At 44.6% G+C, this 23836-nt stretch overlaps 1 protein-coding gene across 1 annotated transcript in view; it reads left to right on the plus strand.

Annotated features, from left to right (window-relative positions):
* Positions 1-14094: 14094 nt before the first annotated feature.
* Positions 14095-23836, plus strand: part of LOC126418937 (sarcoplasmic calcium-binding protein) — a 174027-nt gene continuing 164285 nt past the window's right edge. Inside the window, exon 1 of the mRNA XM_050085973.1 lies at positions 14095-14268. Within this exon, the coding sequence (XP_049941930.1) occupies positions 14155-14268 (114 nt within the window). The 5' untranslated portion in view covers positions 14095-14154. The remainder of the gene's footprint in view (positions 14269-23836) is intronic.

Consider the following 23836-nt stretch of genomic DNA (forward strand, 5'->3'; position numbering starts at 1 on the left):
CACATTGCCAACTTAGATGATCCTGTGATTGGACTGGACTTTTTACACCACTACGAACTTTCGCCACACCTGCAGGCTGAAAGGCTCCGCCATGTGTCTGGTTCTACCGTTCCGTGCTCAAATGAGTTCAGCATGACTCCGCTCTCCAATTTGCCACTACGCTTTTCATTTGTGTATCTCTGCCCGAAGGTATTACTGGATGTCTCTCTGACTTGGGGGACATCTGCAAGTAGATCGATAACAATTTGAGTTATTGTGATTGCATCTTAGTTTTGGTTATTGATAACTTGACACCAGTGTCTGAGTTTAATGTGTACATCACCAAAGGTGATCACTACGTGATCGAAAATCGATTCTGCTATTAATAAAACATCAATATTACGACCAACGCTGACCTTCCTTTTTAATTTAACATACATGGTCGTTGCGCACACAGCACTCCATGGAGTCGCCAATCAATAACTCCTTAGGTTAGTCAGGTTTAAGTAGTTCTAAGTCTAGGGGACTGATGACCTCAGATGTTAAGTCCCATAGTGCTTAGAGCCATTTGAACCATTTGAAATTCCACAGTGGATTTCAAGTGGCGGTACTCACACTGATTATCAATGGTGCGTGAAAACATTCCACAACACATTTCAAGTAGGACCATTCACACGGAGGGAGACGTGACAGTGTGTCGTTTGCTAACACAAGAAGTTAGGCTATTGCCGCCGTGCTCACACACTTTGTAGCCGTGGATTTTGTGCACTTGTGTATCTTTACCTTGCATTTTATTATTTACTTCGTTTTCTTGACACATTTCAAAAGTTTCAAGATGAGTCGGTTATTTTCTCAGTGAGTGTACTTCCACAAAAGAGGCCAGTTACATGAAAGCGAAAAATGACTGAAGTTTTACAATAGCTGGTCAAATAAAATGCCTACCGTTTGCCTAAATAAGAACATAAATTGATCACATAATTTTCAGTAAATAACATTTTTTTAACAATGGTATAATCAGCTTTACTGAAGGAGAAAAATACAGTTGTTTTTCAGCTAATCTGGTATCAGGTACTGAGAATGAAAGAAAAAAATTGAAGGGCAGTCAAATGAAAATCGAATACCCGCCATAATGGAACCACGGAATGGTTCCGTTCAGAAATAATCACCACACACGTTAAGACATTTATTCACTGGGAGACAATACGATCAATTCCTGTTTGGTAGAATGCAGTTGGCTGCTGTCGGTCGGATTTATCCTGTTGTGCTATAACACCTGCCCCCATGCTGCCAATTGGACGAAGACTACACCTCACCGATTTGGTTAGGGAACACTCCATACTTCCTCCTTACAGCCTGGATCTTTCACAGGGTGATGTTTATATCTTTGGCGACCCGAAGAAAGAGACGCATGGACGTCGATTTCAGTCATAAGAGGAAGTGCAAGAGTGGTGCAGTTATGGGATGAGTCAGAGGCTGACTGCGTTCTCCCAAAAGGAACTGATCGTCTCGTGTGTTAGTGAGGATGTTCGGTTTTCGTTTGACTGTCCCTTGTTGTGTACATAGTTCCGCGTAGTCAGCGCGTACACAACTTTCCCTCTAGAGCGCGCCCCGCTAAGCACAACAGCACAGGCGCAGCACTCGTCCGTCTCCGCACTACGAGATGGCGCTGCCATAGAGACGGACCAAATTCTGCTTCTGCCGATCTGCGTATTAATATGTAATGCAGCCAATGAGATTGCTGCTAACGTAGAACCTTTTCTCCTCGCGGATCACACTTGCGCAGTGATACATGAACGCGCGAGGTATTATAATGAGTGTACAGACCTCCGATTAGTCAGTGTGCATTTGTCTGCACCAGTTTGTACCAGTCTGCATTAGTCTGTACCAGTCTGTACGAGTTCTACATTTGTCTGTACCAGTCTATAGTCAAGTTTCAGTCTGCGCCTAATAAGATTACCATATTCCTGTACATAACCATGAAGATAAATGTATAGACACTCTTGTCAAGTATCAGAGATATATGTGAGAATAAGATTAACGTACCAATACCAAAGGAACTTCAGATTGTCAATTGTAAATAGCATCCAGAACCAAGTTAAGTAATTTTTATGCTTGTTATTATTTTAATAAATGTGTGTGAAAATTAATCAAGTTCTGTTTAAAGTTGGTCACTGTCAATCTGCTACTCTAAGCATGCAAGTGGCATTTCTATCATCTGACCTAACGGCAGAAGATAGACATGCCACGATAAGACCACGAGACATATTGTTGACACTCGCCTACTTCGTTGGATCAACAAGTCAAATAATCTGATGGTGTGTGTACTGAAGGTCTTACACTACGCACATCACATCCTAACACACTGGTGTGCAAAATTAAAGCAACAAACTGAAATTTTGCAAGGTCGCGTTTATTTTGCCACAGAACAGTATAAAAAAGGTGAGAGTAAAGTAGAAAGAACGTAAAGAATACACAACGTAGTCAACTGCAACATGCATAACGGTAGACAAAAATGATCTTCGGTCCCCCCCCCCCCCCCCCCTCAACTTACAGGATTTGCTCACACAACTGGTTAATGTGCTCAGCATGGGGTGTGACCACCTCTGGCATCAATACAGGCCTGGCAACGATGGGACATGCTGTGAATAACGTCATCAATCTCATGTTGAGGCAATTACGGCCATTATTACCGCAGAGCTGCTCACAAGTCTTGGAAAGTGGTTGGTGGATGCTGACATGATGCAACCCGTCTCTCTAGTGCATCCCAAACGTGCTCTATGGGATTCAAATCGAGAGAGTGAACAGGCCACGTCAAGCGTGCAATATCTTCTGTTAAGAAAAAAAAGAAAAAAAAACATCGACCACCTGTGCTCTATGAGGTCGTCGAGCATTATCGTCCATTAACACGGAGTCTGGGCGCACAGCACCTCACAACAACAGTGCATGAGATCCCAAGATCTCCTCACGGTACCTGAAAGCAGTGAAATCTTGCCGACTCAACTGTATAATTTCCTGAAGAGGTATTTGAGTGGTCAGCATAATCCCTGCCCACGCCATTAGAGATTCTCCTTGATATCGGTCTCTTTCCACAATGTTTGGGTCCCGAAATCGTTTTCCATGTGTCCTCCAGATGCGAGTCCATTGAGAATCACTCTTCAGACCAAATCGGGACTCATCTGTGAAAAGAACATTGGCGCACCGTTCGATCGTTCAGGTGCCATGTTGACCGTTCCACTTTAGACGTTCCCTTCTGTGAAGACTTGTCATCCTGCTGAAGCCTTCTGGACACTGTTTTCCTCGATACAGCACGTCGAGGGGATGCTGCGAGCTCACATGCAGTAGTAGGCGCTAATGTCGTGTCCTTACACCCAAACAAAGATCCACTCGTTCTGATGTCAGACGTTGTCGGCCCTGTCCTGGTCTCCGGGATACAGTTGCAGTCTCTAGAAACTGTTGCCTTATCCGAGAAACAACAGAACGACCCACATTAAGCCAAGGGCCACATCAGATAGCGACTGTCCTGCTTCCATTCTTCCTACGGCCCTCCACAGCAGAGTCTGTAGGCATCTTCTGTATGCCACGATACACCGTCTGTGACTGTGTACACAGCGAATGTGAATGTGGGACTACCCTGCAAACACTACCCTGCTTGAAAAGTGACCTGACATCATTGCTGGCGTGGTTGTCCCTTGATCGGAATCCCATCTTCCACGCAGAACACGATCGGGACGATATCTGTTGACAGTCTGTATTATTATGTCGTGAATTAGATACAGGACGGGGAAATAGCAGTTTGTTGTTTTATTTTTGGACGCCAGTGTATATATTTTTCCCAGCAAGTAAATGTCGATTAATGGTGTGTTTCCGGGTATTCAGCCAAGTTGTTTCCATTGTCTGCACAATATTTCCGACACCGACGCAATCATATTCTTGAGGAGCTGCGAGTTTTACTGTTAATGTGCACTCGCTGCCTCACTGGCAAAATACTCGTAGCACCTGAAGAAGGTGACTACGGCGGTGTCCGAAATACTGTGAATAAAAAGAAAACAAAAACTTGGCTGAACACCCCGAAGCACACGAGTAATTAATTATCCCGAGAAAACCCGAGCTACCACAAATTAATATGGATGTTTTGAAATCTTTGGGTAATATTTCGCTTCTCAACAGTTTACTATACAAAATGTGTCACGAGCGATCATTATGAGTTTTCCTTTGGCCATTAATATACGTTATCATTGCTAGTTGCTCAAAGATACTATATTGCGGCTTTGCGTATGAATGTGGCCATTTCGTCATCTCACTTTCACCATTCGGTACTGGACAACGGGAAGTGATGTTGTGTTGACGCTGCATCTAGTACCTCCATTTGATGGTACTCCATTGTTCCCAGAACAGATATGGAGTCGCCCTGGTTCTGAGTAGAGTGGAAAGCTTGGGCCAGAGACCCCGAGGGATCTGTCACAAGCTACGCTGTGACTTCATAGATCTTCGCCATAGGGTTGATAGTTGTAGCTCCCCCTTCCCCCCCCCCCCCCCAAATGGGTCAGGTGTGCACTACACATCAGAGGCAGCACCCAAGTAGCTAACTGTGTCTGGGCTGGGATGCACTGTTTTTTTTTTTTTTTTTTTTTTTAGTTAGGTGAGTTTCCATCCAATCCAATCCATATAACGATAGCTGCAAGAATCCCAGAAGCGTCAGGATAAGATCCAAAGAAATGCCTTCCATAGGTGAATAGCGGATAACTGTCGGAGCATTCGCAACAGTGCCAGAGTTTGAAGGGCCCATAAAAAGCACTGTAGCTCACATAACACTAGGCCCAGAAAGCTCGTTAAAGTCTGAAGTTGATGGTAGTGAGATCTTCAGAGAAAATTTAAGCGTATACCGAAAGGATATGGATATGAGTAATGGAATATTTGTCTCAGTAGACAAGAAACTCAAAAAAATGGTTCAAATGGCTCTGAGCACTATGGGACTTAACATCTATGGTCATCAGTCCCCTAGAATTTAGAACTACTTAAACCTAACTAACCTAAGGACAGCACACAACACCCAGCCATCACGAGGCAGAGAAAATCCCTGACCCCGCCGGGAATCGAACCCGGGAACCCGGGCTTGGGAAGCGAGAACGCTACCGCACGACCACGAGATGCGGGAAAGAAACTCAAATCAAACGAGATAAAAATTGTGCTAAACGCATTCTCTGAAAGTTATTTCGAGCAGTTAGTTCATGAGCCCACGCGAATAGTAAACGGTTGTGAAAACACACTTGACCTCTTAGCAACAAATAAACCTGGGTTAATAACCAGCATCAAAACCGATAAAGGGATTAGTGAACACAGGGTTGTCGTAGCGAGGTTGAATATTGTAATCACCAATTACTCGAAAAATAAGCGAAAAAATATACCTATTCAAAAAAAGCAGATAAAAATTCACTTGAAGTCTTCCTGAGAGACAATTTTCACTCATTCCAACTTATATTATTAAGTGTAGACCAGATGTGGCTTAAATTCGAGGAAATAGTATCGGCAGGTTTATACCAAAAAACTAACAAACGATGGAGCTGATCCTCCTTGGTACACAAAACTGTTGCAGAAACAACGAAACAAACATGCCAAATTTAAACAGACGCAAAATCCCCAAGATTGGCGATCCTTTACAAAAGCTCGAAACTTAGCGCGGAATTCAATGCGAGACGCCTATAACAGTTTCCACAACGAAACTTTCGAAACCTGGCAGAAAATCCAAAGAGACTCTGGTCGTATGCGAAGCATGTTAGCGGCAAGAAACAATCAATGCCTTCTCTGCGCGATACCAATGGAGATACTATCTGAATTGCCCCCTCTTTTTATTGATTGTATAGCCACTGAAGTGCTATTTATTTATTTAATGGGATAATAATATTATTAAAAGGTGTCAATTTTATTTAAGCATTGATTTTACTCTTTCGATTGTTGCGAGTCAGCGATGTGCAGTGCTGCTCGCTTTGGAAAATACACATTTTATAAGAATTATTTGGTCCAGGAACCACTTTTGCGATCACGGTTGCGATTTAGACGGTATTCGCGTAATTGTACTGATTAAAAGTTAGCGTTTCCGAAAGACGCAGGTTCGATTAAAGCTGTGTGCACTTTTGCGCGTATAATGAAAATATTCATAAAACGTCGCGTAACAAAAAGAAACATGCGAATCACAACCGTGGTCAAACGAAGAAAATATATGATAACATAAATGTTCTTCGCTGTTATTCTGGACACGCTCAGATTAGACCTTGCAATTTTTAGTTAAAGGAAATGACAAGACGTTACACTTGGGAGATATTTGTTTTGAATAACTTGTATTTACCTTCTCTCCCTGTTCTTTTTACAGCCTTTCTACCTTCACATCGATTAAGGAACTTTTCCTTCTCTACCGACCAGTACGAAAACAAAATTCAGACTCAACAAAAATGTCTTACATCGAATTATTACATGCTTAACCCTTAACGATCATATATAGTTTCGTAGTACAAACAATACTAATTTATTCCGTGCACTAGAAAGCCTTTGATATACTGAGCACAAAAATGAAAATAATAAAATTATAATTACATTTTTAATATCATGAATACTTCTTTAAATCATGAAAATAAGGTTTGCCATCGTAATATTAATTTTCATCGTTGTAGCACTACATTTACTATCGAAGACAGTACTGCCAAAGCAGATTTACTAAACACAGCCTTCCGAAATGCCTTCACAAAAGAAGACGAAGTAAATATTCCAGAATTCTAATCGAGAACAGCTGCCAACGTGAGTAACGTGGAAGTAAATATCCTCGGAGTACTGAAGCAACTCAAATCACTTAATAAAAGCAAGTCTTCTGGTCCAGACTGTATACCAATTAGGTTCTTTTCGGAGTATGCTGATGCATTAGCTCTATACTTAACAATCATTTACAACCGTTCGCTCGACGAAAGATCCGTACCCAAAGACGAAAGTTGCACAGGTCACACCAATATTCAAGAAAGGCAGTAGGAGTAATCCATCAAATTACAGGCCCATGTCGTTAACGTCGATATGTAGCAGGATTTTAGAACACATATTGTGTTCGAACATTATGAATTACCTCCAAGGAAACGGTCTATTGACACACAGTCAACATGGGTTTAGAAAACATTGTTCCTGTGAAACACAACTAGCTCTTTATTCACATGAAGTGCTGAGTGCTATTGACAAGGGATTTCAGATCGATTCCGTCTTCCTGGAATTCCGGAAAGCTTTTGACACTGTGCCACACAAGCGGCTCGTAGTACAATTGCGTTCTTATGGAATATCGTCTCAGTTATGTGACTGGATTTGAGATTTCCTGTCAAAGAGGTCACAGTTCGTAGTTATTGACGGAAAGTCATCGAATAAAACAAATGATTTCAGGAGTTCCCCGAGTTAGTGTTATAGGCCCTTTGCTGTTTCTTATCTATATAAACGATTTGGGAGACAATCTGAGCAGCCGTCTTCAGTTATTTGCAGATGACGCTGTCGTTTATCGACTAATAAAGTCATCAGAAGATCAAAACAAACTGCAAAACGATTTAGAAAAAATATATGAATGGTGCGAAAAGTGGCCGTTGACCCTATATAACGAAAAATGTGAGGTCATCCACATGAGTATTAAAAGGAACTCGTTAAACTTCGGTTACACGATAAATCAGTCTAATCTAAAAGCAGTAAATTCAACCAAATACCTAGGTGTTACAATTACGAACAACTTAAATTGTAAAGAACACACGGAAAATGTTGTGGGGAAGGCTGCGTTTTATTGGCGGGGTACTTAGAAAATGTAACAGACCTACTGAGGAGACTGCCTACACTACGCTTGTCCGTCCTCTTTTAGAATACTGCTCCGCGGTGTGGGATCCTTACCAGTTAGGACTGACGGAGTACATTGAAAAAGTTCAAAGACAGGCAGCACGTTTTGTATTATCGCGAAATATAGGAGAGAGTGTCACAGAAATGATACAGGATTTGGGCTGGAAATCATTAAAAGAAATGCGTTTTTCGTTGCGACGGAATCTTCTCACTAAATTCCAATCACCAACTTTCTCCTCCGAATGCGAAAATATTTCGTTGACACCGACCTACATAGGGCGGAACGATCACCACGATAAAATATGGGAAATCAGAGCTCGTACGGAAAGATAAAGGTGTTCATTCTTTCCGCGCGCTATACGAGATTGGAATAATAGAGAATTGTGAAGGTGGTTCGATGAACCCTCTGCCAGGCACTTAAATGTGATTTGCAGAGTATCGATGTAGATGTAGAAGTAGAAAGCTGCATGTGAGATTGTTTGAGTAAGATACAGTATAAAGTGTGGTCATAAAATTACCATAGGGTCCTACTGACAACACCACTCACCTCCTAATGTAACCGAAAACTTCAGAGAAAGCCTTATTTCGCTTGTACTGTCATTACTGAGGAGACTTTAATCCTCCAAAAACCAACTGGGATAATTACAGTTAGTCGTGGGCGTGACAAGACATCCTGTGAAAAATTACTAAATGCCCTCTCTGAAAACTATCTAGAACAAATAGATCAGAACCCCACTCATGATATAAATATATTAGATCTGAGGGCAACAGACCTGATCTCTTTGAGGAAGTTCATATAGAACTGGTATCAGTGACCCTGATGCAGTTATTGCAAGAATGAATACCAAAGTACAAAAGGCTACTAAAACGAGCAAAAGTTATAAGTTCAGCAAACTAGATATAGAAGCAGCAACGTCATATCTCAATGAGGAACTTGAAACTTTTGGCTTAGGCAAGGAACTTGTAGAAAAACTATGGCTCAAGTTTAAAAGAATAGTCGAAACAATAGTTGAACATGCACTACATAGATATGTACCTCTTAGAACAGTTCAGGGCGGGACAGATCGTCCATGGTAAGCAGTCACTGTAAAGAAACTTCTACGAAACAGAGACTACTGCATAATAGGTATAAAACAAATCACTCGGCTATAGATAGACAGATGCCGAATGAAACGCGTTTGGCAGTCAAGAGAAAAATGCGTGAACCCTTCAGTGACTACCGTAACAGAATATTCTCGAAAGGTCTTTCACAAAACCCAAAGAAATACTAGACGTATGCAACGGCTGTTAGTGGCACCAAAGTTAGCATCACCCACTCATGGACAAGGAAGAAACTGAAATTGAGAGTGACAAAGCGAAAGCAGAAATGCTTAACTCTGTTTCCGACTGTATCTTTACAAAGATAAACTCAAGAGTATCTCCCCATTTTAATTCTCACACCACTAAAAACAAGAGTGAAATAGATATTAGTCTCAATGGCGTTGAGAAATAGCTGAAATGATTAAAATACATGGCGTACAACTTTGCTTCCGCCGTTTTTTCCCCAACATTTGAGGCTTTAATGAAACAAATTGGTTACACATGTATTTTCCATCGCTGGACACTACTTTCTCCCATCTTTCGGGCAGAGTACGAATCCCGCGTCGGAAAATTGTTCTTCTTTTGAAGCGATCCACGAATCGATTCAATTTGTGACTTCTTCATGATCGGAAGTGGTGGTCAGCCAAGCCATGCGCCATTGATCTAAACAGGTGATAGTCAGAGGGAGCAATGTCTGGAGAATAAGGCGGGTGGGGTAGGACTTCCCATTTTAGCGTTTCCAAGTACGTTCTGACCACTTTTGCAACGTGGGGTCGAGCATTGTCGTGCTGCAAAATCACTTTATCGTGCCTCTCGCTGTATTGTGGCCTTTTGTCTTTTAATGCTCTGCTCAGACGCATTAATTGCGTTCGATAACGAGCACCTGTGATCGTTTCACTTGGTTTTAACACCACATAGTACACGACGCCGAGCTGGTCCCACCAAATGCAGAGTATGAACTTGGAGCCGTGAATATTGGGTTTCACCGTCGACGTGGAAGAATGGCCGGGATATCCCCATGATTTTTTGCGTTTAGGGTTATCGTAATGAACCCATTTTTCATCCCCGATCACAGTGCGATGCAGAAATCCCTTCCGTTTTGGCCTCTGAAGCAACTGTTCACAAACACACAAACGCCGTTCAACGTCTCTTGCTTTTAGCTCACACGGGACCCAAGTTCCTTCTTTCTGAATCATGGCCATAGCCTTGAGTCGTTTCTAAATGGCTTGCTGTGTCACTCCCACTAATCGTGCCAATTCTTCTTGAGCTTGACGCGAGTCTTCAGTCAGCAATGTCCCCAATTCTGCATCTTCGAAAACATTCTCTCTTCCACCACTATGCCGGTCTACGACGTCAAAATCACCCTTCTTGAAGCGTTAAAACCACTCACGACACGTTCTTTCACCAATAGCGTCCTTACCATACGTACTTGAGAGCATTCGATGAGACTCAGACGCTGTTTTCTTCATACTGAAACAAAACAGAAACACCTCCCGCAAATAACGATAATTAGGCTCGTAAACCGACGTTTTCAATCAAGAGCAACTTTATGTTGCAGACACAAATCGACTAATGTTTGAATTAGATTATGTTGACCGAGGTCCAAGCTAACTGCCTGACATCTGCGATCTGTTTCTTTCGACCACTACTTACAGTTGTCACCACCTATCGGCAAACGGCGGAAGCAAAATTGTACACCTTGTACAATAAAGCATCAGTGCCTGATGGAATCCCTATCAAATTCTACACCTAATTTGCAGCTGAGTTAGCCCTTATGTAAACTATAATCTATCGTAGATCCCTCGAACAAAAAAAGAAGAAAGCATAGGTCACACTTGTTTACAAGAAGGGTAGCAGAAGTGATCCACATAACTACCGTCCAATATCCTTGACAGCTATTTGTTGTAAAATCTTAGTACACATTCTTAGCACAAACATAATGAGATACATCTAACAGAAGGACCTCCTCCACGCTAAACGGCGTGTGCTCGTAGAAGTAACGCCGGGTGTACCCCAGAGAAATGTTTTGGATCCCTTGCTGTTCATTTTGTATTTTAAATGCTCTTGCGGACAATATTAACAGTAACCTCAGCTTTTTCGCAGGTGTCGCAGTTATGTACAACGAAGTACAGTATGAACAAGACTTACAAATATTCAGTCATACCTTGACAAGATTTCAAAGTGGTGCAAAATTGGCAGCTTGCTTTAAATGTTCAGAGATGTAAAACACTGCACTTCACAAAAAGGAAAAAAAAGCTTAGTATGCTATGAATATAATATCAGTGAGACACAGTAGGAATCTTTATACTCATAGAAATACCTGAGTGGAACTCTTAGTAGGGACATGCAATAAATAATAATAATGACGTGTGGCTAGGGCCTCCCGTCGGGTAGACCGTTCGCCTGGTGCAGGTCTTTCGATCTGTCGCCACTTCGGCGACCTGCGCGTCGATGGGGATGAAATGATGATGATTAGGACAACACGACATCCAGTCCCTGAGCGGAGAAAAATCTCCGACCCATCCGGGAACCGAACCCGGGCCCTTAGGATTGACATTCTGTCGCGCTGACCACTTTTTTTTTTTAATTTAATTTTGTTCGTTTTTTCGTTCGTTGCATCTGATCGGGCCGGACGTCGTAAGACACCCTTTTAAGTTCGTTGTTGATCTATTAACTCAGTTTTTTTTATTACAGAGGGCAGCTACCCCTCTGACGGAACACGCTGAGCTACCGTGCCGGCAACGCGCTGACCACTCAGCTACCGGGGGCGGACAGAGATGCAATGGAACGACCGCATAGGGTCCGTGGATAAAGCAGGTAGCAGAGTCTGGTTTATTGGTGGAATAATATGGAAATACAATCAGTCTACAAAAGAGATTGCTCAGAAATCAGTCGTGAGACCGGTTCTAGAATATTGCTCAAATGTGTGGGACCCGTACCAAATAGGACTAGCACGGGATATTGAACGTATACAGAGAAAGGCAACACAAACGGTCAAAGGTTTGTTCGACGTGCGGAAGAGTGCGACAGAAATGATGAACGAGCTGAACTGGCAGAGTCTTGAGGGTAGACGGAAACTTATCCCGAGAAAGTCTGTTTACAATATTTCGAGGACCAGCTTTAAATGACGACTCTGAGTATGTACTATAACCCCCTCGCTGCCGTAGGGACAGTGAGCACAAGATTAGCTTAACTACAGCACCCACAGAGGCATGTAAAACAACCATTCTTCCCGCGCTTCGTACGTGGATTGGATGGGATAGACCCTAATAACTGGTACGGTGCGATGTAGCTTCTGCCAGGCTCTTCACATTGGTTCGTAGAGTATAAATGTAGATGTAGAAGTCCCGTTCCGCTATGTTCCATTGATGTCCAGTGTGAATCGGCCTTTAACACTTTCGCTGCGGCATCGGTGCAGGCGCACAAGTCTCCAGTGCGACCTGGCAATGTGCGAGTGAGTGCGGGCCGGTAACACTCCGAAAGGGCAGCTACCGCTCGTAACCGACGCTCCTAAGCACACCTGAGCTACAGGCTGGCGTCAAGGCCTTGTAAGATCTGTAGGATCATGTTCTATACCGACTTAATGGCTCTGAGCACTATGGGACTTAACATCTATGGTCATCAGTCCCCTAGAACTTAGAACTACTTAAACCTAACTAACCTAAGGACAGCACACAACGCCCAGCCATCACGAGGCAGAGAAAATCCCTGACCCCGCCGGGAATCGAACCCGGGAACCCGGGCGTGGGAAGCGAGAACGCTACCGCACGACCACGAGATGCGGGCATACCGACTTAATGATGACACCTTAGATGCATTACTTCAAATAAGCGTGGACTGTACTGTGGTTATGTTTTAAAGTCTGTTTGCTGTCTGACACCTACAGGGGTCACAGGCGTCATTCAAATGTTCGTGATTTGTTGATAATGTAACAAAAAATACAGTTCAAACAAGCAAAAAATCCACTGCATTCAGGAAAAATTTGGATTCCAAACGCAAATTCTTAAGAAAGAAAAAAAGGAAAACAGGAAACTGGATTCGTTTGAAATTATATTTACTTCAAATGCGCATTTTTAAGATTGTCTCTGACAGAGGTCTTCAGTTTAGTAGTATGTTTGCTCCTGGTATGAGAGAATTAGCCGTCTACATTTATCATAGACGCCCAGGGGACGCCCGGATGTGTAGAAATTAGTAAGCGAAACATACACTACGTGGAGGCTTCTCTCGTGTCCCCCATCACTTCAATTGCGGTGCTATTAAAACAAATTTAGCACAACAAATTCTTTCGCAAAAATCTGGGAAATTATAAAACTGTTCAAGCAGTATCCAGGTTTGTCTGGGCAGGTTGTACACTCGTATGGTGTATCAGGGTGCTTGCCCTGTTCCGCGCACTTCTTACACCGCTTCCTCATAAGTTGCTTCTTCCCTGCAGTAGCTTCCCGCTTTTGCACAACGTGTGTTTGTTTGTGATGTTTCTTGCTCACATTTCGTGGAACGTCCATTGGTGGAAGGAAGCCCTTTATAATGTTCATTCTGTAATCGATCAAAGTAATTTTATTTCCTGAGTATTTGTTGTACAGATATAGAGAATTGAAAACTAGCATGTCACTGACATGAAAGAATAGCTTTTTCGGCCAGCGGATAGTGTTTAGTTCACATAAACAATACGATAACATCTGATCTTGTTTATGAGTCCCAGACATACACGCATTCAGCCGGCCAGAGTGGCCGAGCGGTTCTAGGCACTACAGTCTGGAACCGCGCGAAAGCTACGGTCGCAGGTTCGAATCCTGCCTCGGGGATGGATGTGTGTGACGTCCTTAGGTTAGTTAGGTTTAAGTAGTTCTAAGTTCTAGGGGACTGATGACCTCAGATGTTCAGTCCCATAGTGCTCAGAGCCATTTGAAAAAGAATGTAACGTGTATCGTAGGAGACGTTGACCCGAAGTCACAAAAAATTAAGCTGGAATTGTTAAGCATCGATACTCATGCCCTTGTGATCTGGGCTGACGCGTTTGATTCGTTTGCCCCCCAATAATAAGACGACGCTGTACTGCTTCCCTCCCCCTTCCGCTGGTTCCCGCCGCTCGGCGTGTTGATCGCGCATGCGCTCTGGTGGCTGCGGCGGGGTTGGTAGCTTAGCCGGCGCGGGTCCGCTGGCCAGGCTTCATTCCAGCGTTGCGTCCTGACACAGACGCTACAGGTATCGCGCGTGTTAGGTGTGGTGGTGAACTCGTGACTCCCTGCAACAATGGCGTCCTTCCTGGTGAGGTCCGGCGTGCGGGCGGTGTTGGAGGCGGCGGCGTCGGCGGGCGTCGTGACGCCCAGGCGTCTGGTGGTGGAGCAGCAGTGCCTCTTCAGCAAGGTAAGTCTGCAGTCATCTACTTTGCGACGCGTATTTTGTACCCGGGCGATTGCTGCCTTTCAGAAAGAGAGTGTGAGTAAACAGGTTTTTCAGGGACCGTTACTCGTTACAGTTTCCAACATGTTTTCAATTACGGCCCTACCTTCAAACACAAAAAAGAAGTACAAAAAATTTGACATGAAACCACACAGATCTTTGTTTTCTATGTAGGCACGTATTTTGAACTTCTCTGTGCATCATAGATATTTGTCCTCTTGCAGCGTACTCTGTGTGTTCTTCACAAGTTTGTAAACAGATAGCCACAGCGAATGGAAGAAACTCAATACGACACAAGAATACAGCAATTTCTGATTAACAGAGTAGACCAGAATACTTGCCAAGATAAAACCATGTATTTTCATGTTAAATGTTTTTATATTACCTTTTTTTTGCCTGATGATGGGATCGTACTTCAAAATATGTCGCAATATTAAATAACTAGCGTAGCGCCCGGTGTTTCGCTCACGCAGACTGTACGGTTTGCACAGATTTGCTTTTTTTATCGAATTTTTATGTTGTTTACAAACTGCAACACGTTTTAAACTTTACACGCTAATTAAAGCCATAGTACAAGGGTCTTTTCCGAATGAACTTCTGACCAAAAAGCAGTTCTGGTAGGTGGAGTCCAAGGTTTTCGTTGATCATGTCTTTTGCGTTCTTGTCGTGATATTTCCATAGAAACATTCAACCCCTAACGCAGATTTCTTTATATCCAACCAAGAAGTCAAATACCAATTTTCGTAGTTGTATCTTTAAAATGCTTAGTGGTTCTTTAATAATGATTTATTTTCGAAGAATCTTTCACTTTCGTAAAATCCTTCTTAAACAACGCCTACAGTACAAGATCAACACTCTCTCCAAAGTTCAAGACTCTGTCTTGAACGGTTTGGGCTGGGCCTTGATGAGTCAGTCAATCAGTCAGGACATTGCCATATATAAGCAAGTTAACAACAAATTGTGATTGATAGCGGCTCTCAGTATACTGCCACTCCATCGCCTTGTATCTCTTCTAGTACGGTATGTGTCAGTATTATAGCAGTCGGGCAACAGTACCTCCGTTTCAATAAACTTGCGACTAGATTCCTCTTCACTTTCGGCTACGACTGACTTGTCATCAGTGTGCAAAGGCGGCCACACACATGACTGCAAGTCTGACAAACATGCACGAGCAAGCATTCTTGACTGTCTGTGGCGCAATTTTGTGCATTATATAGGACTGTTTAAGCTGCTTGACGCTTCATCGATTTTAAATCATGCAAGCGTATTAAAATACGTAGCAAAGGTTAGTTCCAATGCAACCTTCCTAGCGCTCTTATTTCGAGAAACTTGAAGCAAATCAAGGTGGACAAGTTTATTCGTGTATACGAAAACTAGCCCTCCTTCAACAGCCGGCCAGAGTGGCCGAGGGGTTCTAGGCGCTTCAGTCTGGGACTGCTACGGTCGCAGGTTCGAATCCTGCCTCGGGCATGGATGTATGTGATGTCCTTAGGTTAGTTGGGTTTAAGTAGTTCTAAGTTCTACGGGACTGATGACCTCAGCTGTTAAGTCCCATAGTGCTCAGAGCCATTTGAACCATTTAACCCTCCTTCACAACATGAAATCGAAAGGCTATCACGGCAATTCAAAGAGGAGTGTTGCATATGCTAAACTTTTCACAAAATACCATCCATTCTTAAAGAAACTTGTCATTATTAAACCGATAAATTCTCCTGGAATCGATTGCAGTACGGGAAAAATTGAAGGACGAGCGAAATTACTCAAATAAACAACCGCGTATTACAGATGTGTATAGGTGAAAACACCCAAAGGCAATGGGACGGAAATCGCGAGATTTGATGTACATATACAGACAAAGAAATGATGACAGTTTCGGAAAACTGGATAATTTATTCAAAAGAATGAAATTAAGCAAGTCAGTAACGTGTTGATCCACCTCTGGTCCTTACGCAAGCAGTTATTCGTCTTGCCATTGATTGATAGAGTAGTTGGATGTCGTTCTGAGGGATATAGTGCCAGATTCTGTCCAGTAGGGCACGTTAGATAGCCAGAATCCCGTGATGGTTGGAGGGCGTTGCCCATAATACTCCAAAGGTTCTCAATTGGGAAGAGATCCGCTTGCCTAGCTGGCCAAGGTAGAGTTTGGCAAGCACGAAGAGAAGTAGTAGAAACTCTCGCCGTATGGGGGCGGCCATTATCTTGCTGAAATGTAAGCCCAGGGTGCCTTGCCGCGGAGGGCATCAAAACGGGGCTGTAAAGGCGCCGCGGGTGCCAAGCAAAGAGGTCCCACTATGAAAAGAAATGGCACCCCAAACCATCATTCCTGGCTGTAGGTCCGTATGGCGGCCGACGGTCAGGTTGGTATCCCGCTGTCCAGGGTCTCGATAAATGTCTTCAACCTGGAATCTTATTGAGTGTAGTAGAATTGTCCTCTGTGACGAGTCCTGCTTCGGAATGGCGAAACGTTTCTGGAGATGCCCCGAACAGCAGTGGGATGTCAGCCTAACTGTCGCCACCACTACGGCACGACAACAGGGAGTAATGGTCTTGGGTGCCATTTCTTTTCAGGCCTCCTTCGGTTATCATCCACGAAGCCCCTACAGCATATCGGTATGGCGACGATATTCTACGCCCTGGTCTGTTGTCCTTCGTGGCAAGCCGTCCTGGGCTTACATTTCAACAAGATAATGCCCGGCCGCACATGGTCAAAGCTTCTACTGCTTGTTTTCGTGTTTTCCAAATCCTACTTTGGGCAGCAATTTCATCTGATCTCTCCCCAGTTGAGAACGTTTGGAGCATTATGGGCAGGGCCTCCAACCATCACGGGATATTCACAATCTCATGTCCCTATTGGACAGAATTTGGCACGATTGAATAATAGCTTTTATAAGGGCGAGAGGTGGACCAACGCGTTACTGAGTTGCTCAGTTTTTGAAGCTCTTTGTCTTGGATAAATCATCCCATTTTTGTGAAATTGTAATCATATGTTTTTCTGTACATGTAAATCACATCTAAGGATATCCGTTCCATTCTTTAATTCCTTCGTCGTGCGTTGCTCTTTTATTATTTGGTGTCATGATAGAGATTGTTCTGTTTACCCCGAAATAACTATGAGTCATATAGTCATGTGGATACATCTTGAAAGCAGACTCTTTGTTTTTTCTTCTTCTATTCTTTTTTTTCGTACCGGAAAGGGAAAACCAGCCGAAACTAGCAAATCAAAATGGTTCAAATGGCTCTGAGCACTATGGGACTTAACATCTATGGTCATAAGTCCCCTAGAACTTAGAACTACTTAAACCTAACTAACCTAAGGACAGCACACAACACCCAGTCATCACGAGGCAGAGAAAATCCCTAGCCCCGCCGGGAATCGAACCCGGGGGCGGGAAGCGAGAACGCTACCGCACGACCACGAGCTGCGGAGTAGCAGATCATCTTCCTTCGAGCTCTACGTATTGCTAGCACAGGTTGATATTTGAGCGAGCTTGCTTGGACTGTGTAGAAGAGTATTCGTACATGCTCGCACAAAACGCTTAACAATGCCTGCTTGTCAAGTTTGCAGTTATCTGTCTGGCCACCTTAACACACCATTTGCTGTAAACCTCTGTCGGCTCGTGCTGGACGCAGTTGTAAAAGCCAACGGGTCCTGATCAGAAGCGGCTTCAACTGAATTCTATTAGTCAGAAATGGAATGGGCCATTGAAAGTGTTTGAATTCTGCCCCTTCACTCTGATTGGTTCGAAGGCCTAAATGTTGAACAATTTCGTGGAGCGGTTTTAGAGCTCTTGAAATCAAAGTGTCGGCGGGGGACGTGTTTTCGCCGAATATTTCAGGTGTCGGGGGAAGGCGACCGTGCTCGCCGAGTTATTTCTTGCAGTAAGCAAGGAGTGAGAGGTTTTCATCGAAGATAATGAATCATAAGCGTTTCCTTGGACATTTGAGGGTTTTTCTCGCGAGGCACGGAAGGAAGGTTTCAAGTGACCCGTTATCATGCTAGCGCTTGCGGCTGCGAGACGTCGAACCCTAATCTTGCTCCCTTTTCTTTGAGCACACAAGGAGCGTCAAAGCTGTTAAGAGAGCCAAAGCGGGGGCTGCCGCCTGTAAACAATGCTTGTCTACTCGGTGACAGATAACACTTGCTGAGGCGAACGTCCGCTGGCTCCTATAAACACACTGCTGGGTGGCCGCTGCACTCACTTCCTGCATCGGAACCGTTGGCCGGTTTGGGGGGGGGGGGGGGGCTGGGATGCAGTCCCAGCAGCAGTTACGGGCCGTGTCCGCTGTCAGCGGGGGACAGGGGTGGCCAAGGAAGGCGTGTAGACCGCAGCATTCATCCTGGCCAGATGGCCTAGACAAAGACCCTGTGGCGGCGGTCAGAGAGCGCCTGTCTGACGGAGCTCCCTCCACATTGTTAAGCCATCAGGTTCATTCGAGTAGAGCCGTCGGCACACGGACCGTGCTGTCGAACGTTAACGTTGAGCGTGCCAAGTTCAACGTGCTGCTGAACGCTACGCTCAGGAACGATGCGACTTGTGTATACCGTACGTGGGCCCCAACGTGGTATACGCGATCGCAACGCACTCCAGCGGTAGTTGAGGGATGTTTCTAGTTTGTAAATCACACTGTTTACTCAACAGGCGTGCCTAAAATTCCCATGCTAGCTCTATTAAACCCACATTTACTCCATCGTCCACGAAAAGGAAAGTACCATGTCCAGTCAATAAGGACATAGGCTTATAAAAGTTCCATTACAAACAGTGCATTACAAATTTGGAATACTTCTCCGCATAAGATAAACATTATTTCATCATTCCCACATTTTAGTGAAACCCCAAGGTCAGTCTTGCTTGATCACTGTTCCTACCCAGTAGCAGAATCTTTGCAACATGTGAATTACGAAGCGTAAAAGAAAAAGGAGCAAAATATCTTTATGTAAGTAGCACAAGCTGTCCTCTAGATTAAGCCAATCAAACAGTCACCCCTCAAAAAAAGGTGAACTTATATTTACATAACATCAAATATTATAGTATATATTTATATTAACCTAATATTAAAGTATCAGAACCTAATAAAAACGCGAATGTTAGGGGGGAAAAAAATTGGTAGCGTCAAGGGCGCGAACCACCGCCTCAACTAACAGCTGAGTACAGGACCGTGACGTCATTACGCTAAACCAACATCAAACTGTATGCGTCTAATCATATTGTGTTACGCCTTGCTGAAAACCATAATGGTAGATATGTTACTAATTGAAATTTAATTATAACAAATTGTACCAAGAACAATACGTTTTGGGTGCATCTTCAGTTTGTCGCTGCCTTCAAATAGCCTACTCTCAATACGCAAATTACAGTAATTCTTTTGCCACGAATATGATGTTTCTCATTATTTTATTGGAACGAATCACACTGTTAACAATGGGTTTTCCAGTGATTCTCAATTTGCTGGTGCTCAGAAACGGCATATATACATACACCTATAGGCTTGAAATGAATGCCAATATGGCACCTCAGAACTCTGTACTGAAGGGAGACGGCGTGCTTGCGGCGTAGGTGGCGTTGTGCTCTCTCATTGGTCAACGCTCAGACGCACGCTCAGAATATCTGACATGCCAGATAGTGCTCTGCACATTCGGAGAGACTCCCGAACGTGCTGTTCCACGCTATGACGTCAGAAACTCGGCACGCTCAACGTTCGGATGCACGGTCCGTGTGCCGACGGCTTAAGGCTATCGAAGCCGAATGGAATCGTTTTCAAACTGACTCTACTGCACATGCGCAGAACTCTTACTCGGAAGCATGATTTGCGCGTTTCGTTGCCTGACCACCTGTAGCATTAGTTGAACCTCTGGTCTCTTCGCTTTGCTCAAATGTTTCTGATGTAAATAATGAAACAGTGCACCAGGTACGTATTTTTTTTCCATACATTTACGTAAGTATGTTGTGTGGTGTTTGTAAGTGTGGCCGAAATACTAAATGTCTTCTTCCAAAGCTGTTTCACAGAGGAAGACTGCACTGTAGTTCCTTCTCTAGATTGTCGCACAGATGACAAAGTGGTAGATATCGAAATACATGACAGAGGGATAGAAAAACAATTAAAATCGCTCAAAAGAGGAAAGGCCGCTGGACCTGATGGGATACCAGTTCGATTTTACACAGAGTACGCGAAGGAACTTGCCCCCCTTCTTGCAGGGGTGGACCGTAGGTCTCTAGAAGAGCGTAGCGTTCGAAAAGATTGGAAAAGGGCACAGGTCATCCCCGTTTTCAAGAAGGGACATCGAACACATGTGCAGAACTATAGACCTATATCTCAAATGTCGATCAGTTGTAGAATTTCGCCGGCCGGGGTGGCCAAGCGGTTAAAGGCGCTACAGTCTGGAACCGCGCGACCGCTGCGGTCGCAGGTTCGAATCCTGCCTCGGGCATGGACGTGTGTGATGTCCTCAGGTTAGTTAGGTTTAAGTAGTTCTAAGTTCTAGGGGACTAATGACCATAGAAGTTAAGTCCCATATTGCTCAGAGCCATTTGAACCATTTTTTTTTTTTTTTTTTGTAGAATTTTGGAACACGTATTATGTTCGAGTATTATGACCTTTCTGGAGACTAGAAATCTACTCTGTAGGAATCAGCATGGCTTCCGAAAAAGGCTTTCGTGTGAAACCCAGCTCGCACTATTCGTCCACGAGACTCAGAGGGCCATAGACACGGGTTCCCAGGTAGATGCCGTTTCTCTTGACTCCCGCAAGGCGTTTGATACAGTTCCCCACAGTCGTTTAATGAACAAAGTAAGAGCATATGGACTATCAGACCAATTGTGCGACTGGATTGAAGAGTTCCTAGATAACAGAACGCAGCATGTCATTCTCAATGGAGAGAAGTCTTCTGAAGCAAGAGTGTTTTCAGGTGTGCCGCAGGGGAGTGTCGTACGACCGTTGCTATTCACTATATATATATATATATATATATATATATATATATATATATATATATATATACTCCTGGAAATTGAAATAAGAACACCGTGAATTCATTGTCCCAGGAAGGGGAAACTTTATTGACACATTCCTGGGGTCAGATACATCACATGATCACACTGACAGAACCACAGGCACATAGACACAGGCAACAGAGCATGCACAATGTCGGCACTAGTACAGTGTATATCCACCTTTCGCAGCAATGCAGGCTGCTATTCTCCCATGGAGACGATCGTGGAGATGCTGGATGTAGTCCTGTGGAACGGCTTGCCATGCCATTTCCACCTGGCGCCTCAGTTGGACCAGCGTTCGTGCTGGACGTGCAGACCGCGCGAGACGACGCTTCATCCAGTCCCAAACATGCTCAATGGGGGACAGATCCGGAGATCTTGCTGGCCAGGGTAGTTGACTTACACCTTCTAGAGCACGTTGGGTGGCACGGGATACATGCGGACGTGCATTGTCCTGTTGGAACAGCAAGTTCCCTTGCCGGTCTAGGAATGGTAGAACGATGGGTTCGATGACGGTTCGGATGTACCGTGCACTATTCAGTGTCCCCTCGACGATCACCAGTGGTGTACGGCCAGTGTAGGAGATCGCTCCCCACACCATGATGCCGGGTGTTGGCCCTGTGTGCCTCGGTCGTATGCAGTCCTGATTGTGGCGCTCACCTGCACGGCGCCAAACACGCATACGACCATCATTGGCACCAAGGCAGAAGCGACTCTCATCGCTGAAGACGACACGTCTCCATTCGTCCCTCCATTCACGCCTGTCGCGACACCACTGGAGGCGGGCTGCACGATGTTGGGGCGTGAGCGGAAGACGGCCTAACGGTGTGCGGGACCGTAGCCCAGCTTCATGGAGACGGTTGCGAATGGTCCTCGCCGATACCCCAGGAGCAACAGTGTCCCTAATTTGCTGGGAAGTGGCGGTGCGGTCCCCTATGGCACTGCGTAGGATCCTACGGTCTTGGCGTGCATCCGTGCGTCGCTGCGGTCCGGTCCCAGGTCGACGGGCACGTGCACCTTCCGCCGACCACTGGCGACAACATCGATGTACTGTGGAGACCTCACGCCCCACGTGTTGAGCAATTCGGCGGTACGTCCACCCGGCCTCCCGCATGCCCACTATACGCCCTCGCTCAAAGTCCGTCAACTGCACATACGGTTCACGTCCACGCTGTCGCGGCATGCTACCAGTGTTAAAGACAGCGATGGAGCTCCGTATGCCACGGCAAACTGGCTGACACTGACGGCGGCGGTGCACAAATGCTGCGCAGCTAGCGCCATTCGACGGCCAACACCGCGGTTCCTGGTGTGTCCGCTGTGCCGTGCGTGTGATCATTGCTTGTACAGCCCTCTCGCAGTGTCCGGAGCAAGTATGGTGGGTCTGACACACCGGTGTCAATGTGTTCTTTTTTCCATTTCCAGGAGTGTATATATAACCTCGTGGATAAAAACTGAAGTTCACTCAGGCTTTTTGCGGATGATGCTGTAGTATCTCGAGAGGAAAATTGTACTGTAATGCAGGAGTATCTGCAACGAATTGACGCATGGTACAGGGAATGGCAATTGAGTCTCAGTGTAGACAAGTGTAATGTGCTGCGAATACATAGAAAGAAAGATCCTTTATCATTTAGCTACAGTACAGCAGGTCGCAACTGGAAGAGTTAATTCCATAAACTATCTGGGAGTAGGCATTAGGAGTGATTTAAAATGGAATGACCATATAAAATTAATCGTCGGTAAAGCAGATGGCAAACTGAGATTCATTGGAAGAATCCTAAGGAAATGCAGTCCGAAAACAAAGGAAGTAGGTTACAGTACACTTGTTCGCCCGCAGCTTGAATACTGCTCACCGGTGTGGGATCCGTTCCAGATAGGGTTGATAGAAGAGATAGAGAAGGTCCAACGGAGAGCAGCGCGCTTCGTTACAGGATCATTTAGTAATCGCGAAAGCGTTACAGAGATGATAGATAAACTCCAGTGGAAGACTCTGCAAGAGAGACGCTCATTAGCTCGGTACGCGCTTTTGTTGAAGTTTCTAGAACATACCTTCACCGAGGGGTCAAGCAGTATATTGCTCCCTCCTACGTATATCTCGAGAAGAGACCATGAGGATAAAATCAGAGAGATTAGAGCTCACACAGAGGCATACCGACAATCTTTCTTTCCACGAGCAATACGAGACTGGAACAGAAGGGAGAACCAATAGAGGTACTCAAGGTACCCTCCGCCACAGACCGTCAGGTGGCTTGCAGAGTGTGGATGTAGATGTGTTGTGCCTCTCTGGCGCTGTATTGTGTTTTTGACGTTAATGTACAGTACTGTGCCTACTACATTATGCAGCACACACACACACACACACACACACACACACACACACACACACACACACACACACTGTGAAATTTCACTAACAGCAAGAATGGGGGCTGCATGTGTCTTGTTTTCTGCATAATGGAGAAGACAAAGTATCTTATAACCATAAAAAGACGGCTACAGCACAAGACAGGCAGCACGACACAAAAATACTAATGTAAATATTTGAT

Source organism: Schistocerca serialis, chromosome 9, assembly GCF_023864345.2.
Source record: "Schistocerca serialis cubense isolate TAMUIC-IGC-003099 chromosome 9, iqSchSeri2.2, whole genome shotgun sequence".
Taxonomy (NCBI): domain Eukaryota; kingdom Metazoa; phylum Arthropoda; class Insecta; order Orthoptera; family Acrididae; genus Schistocerca; species Schistocerca serialis.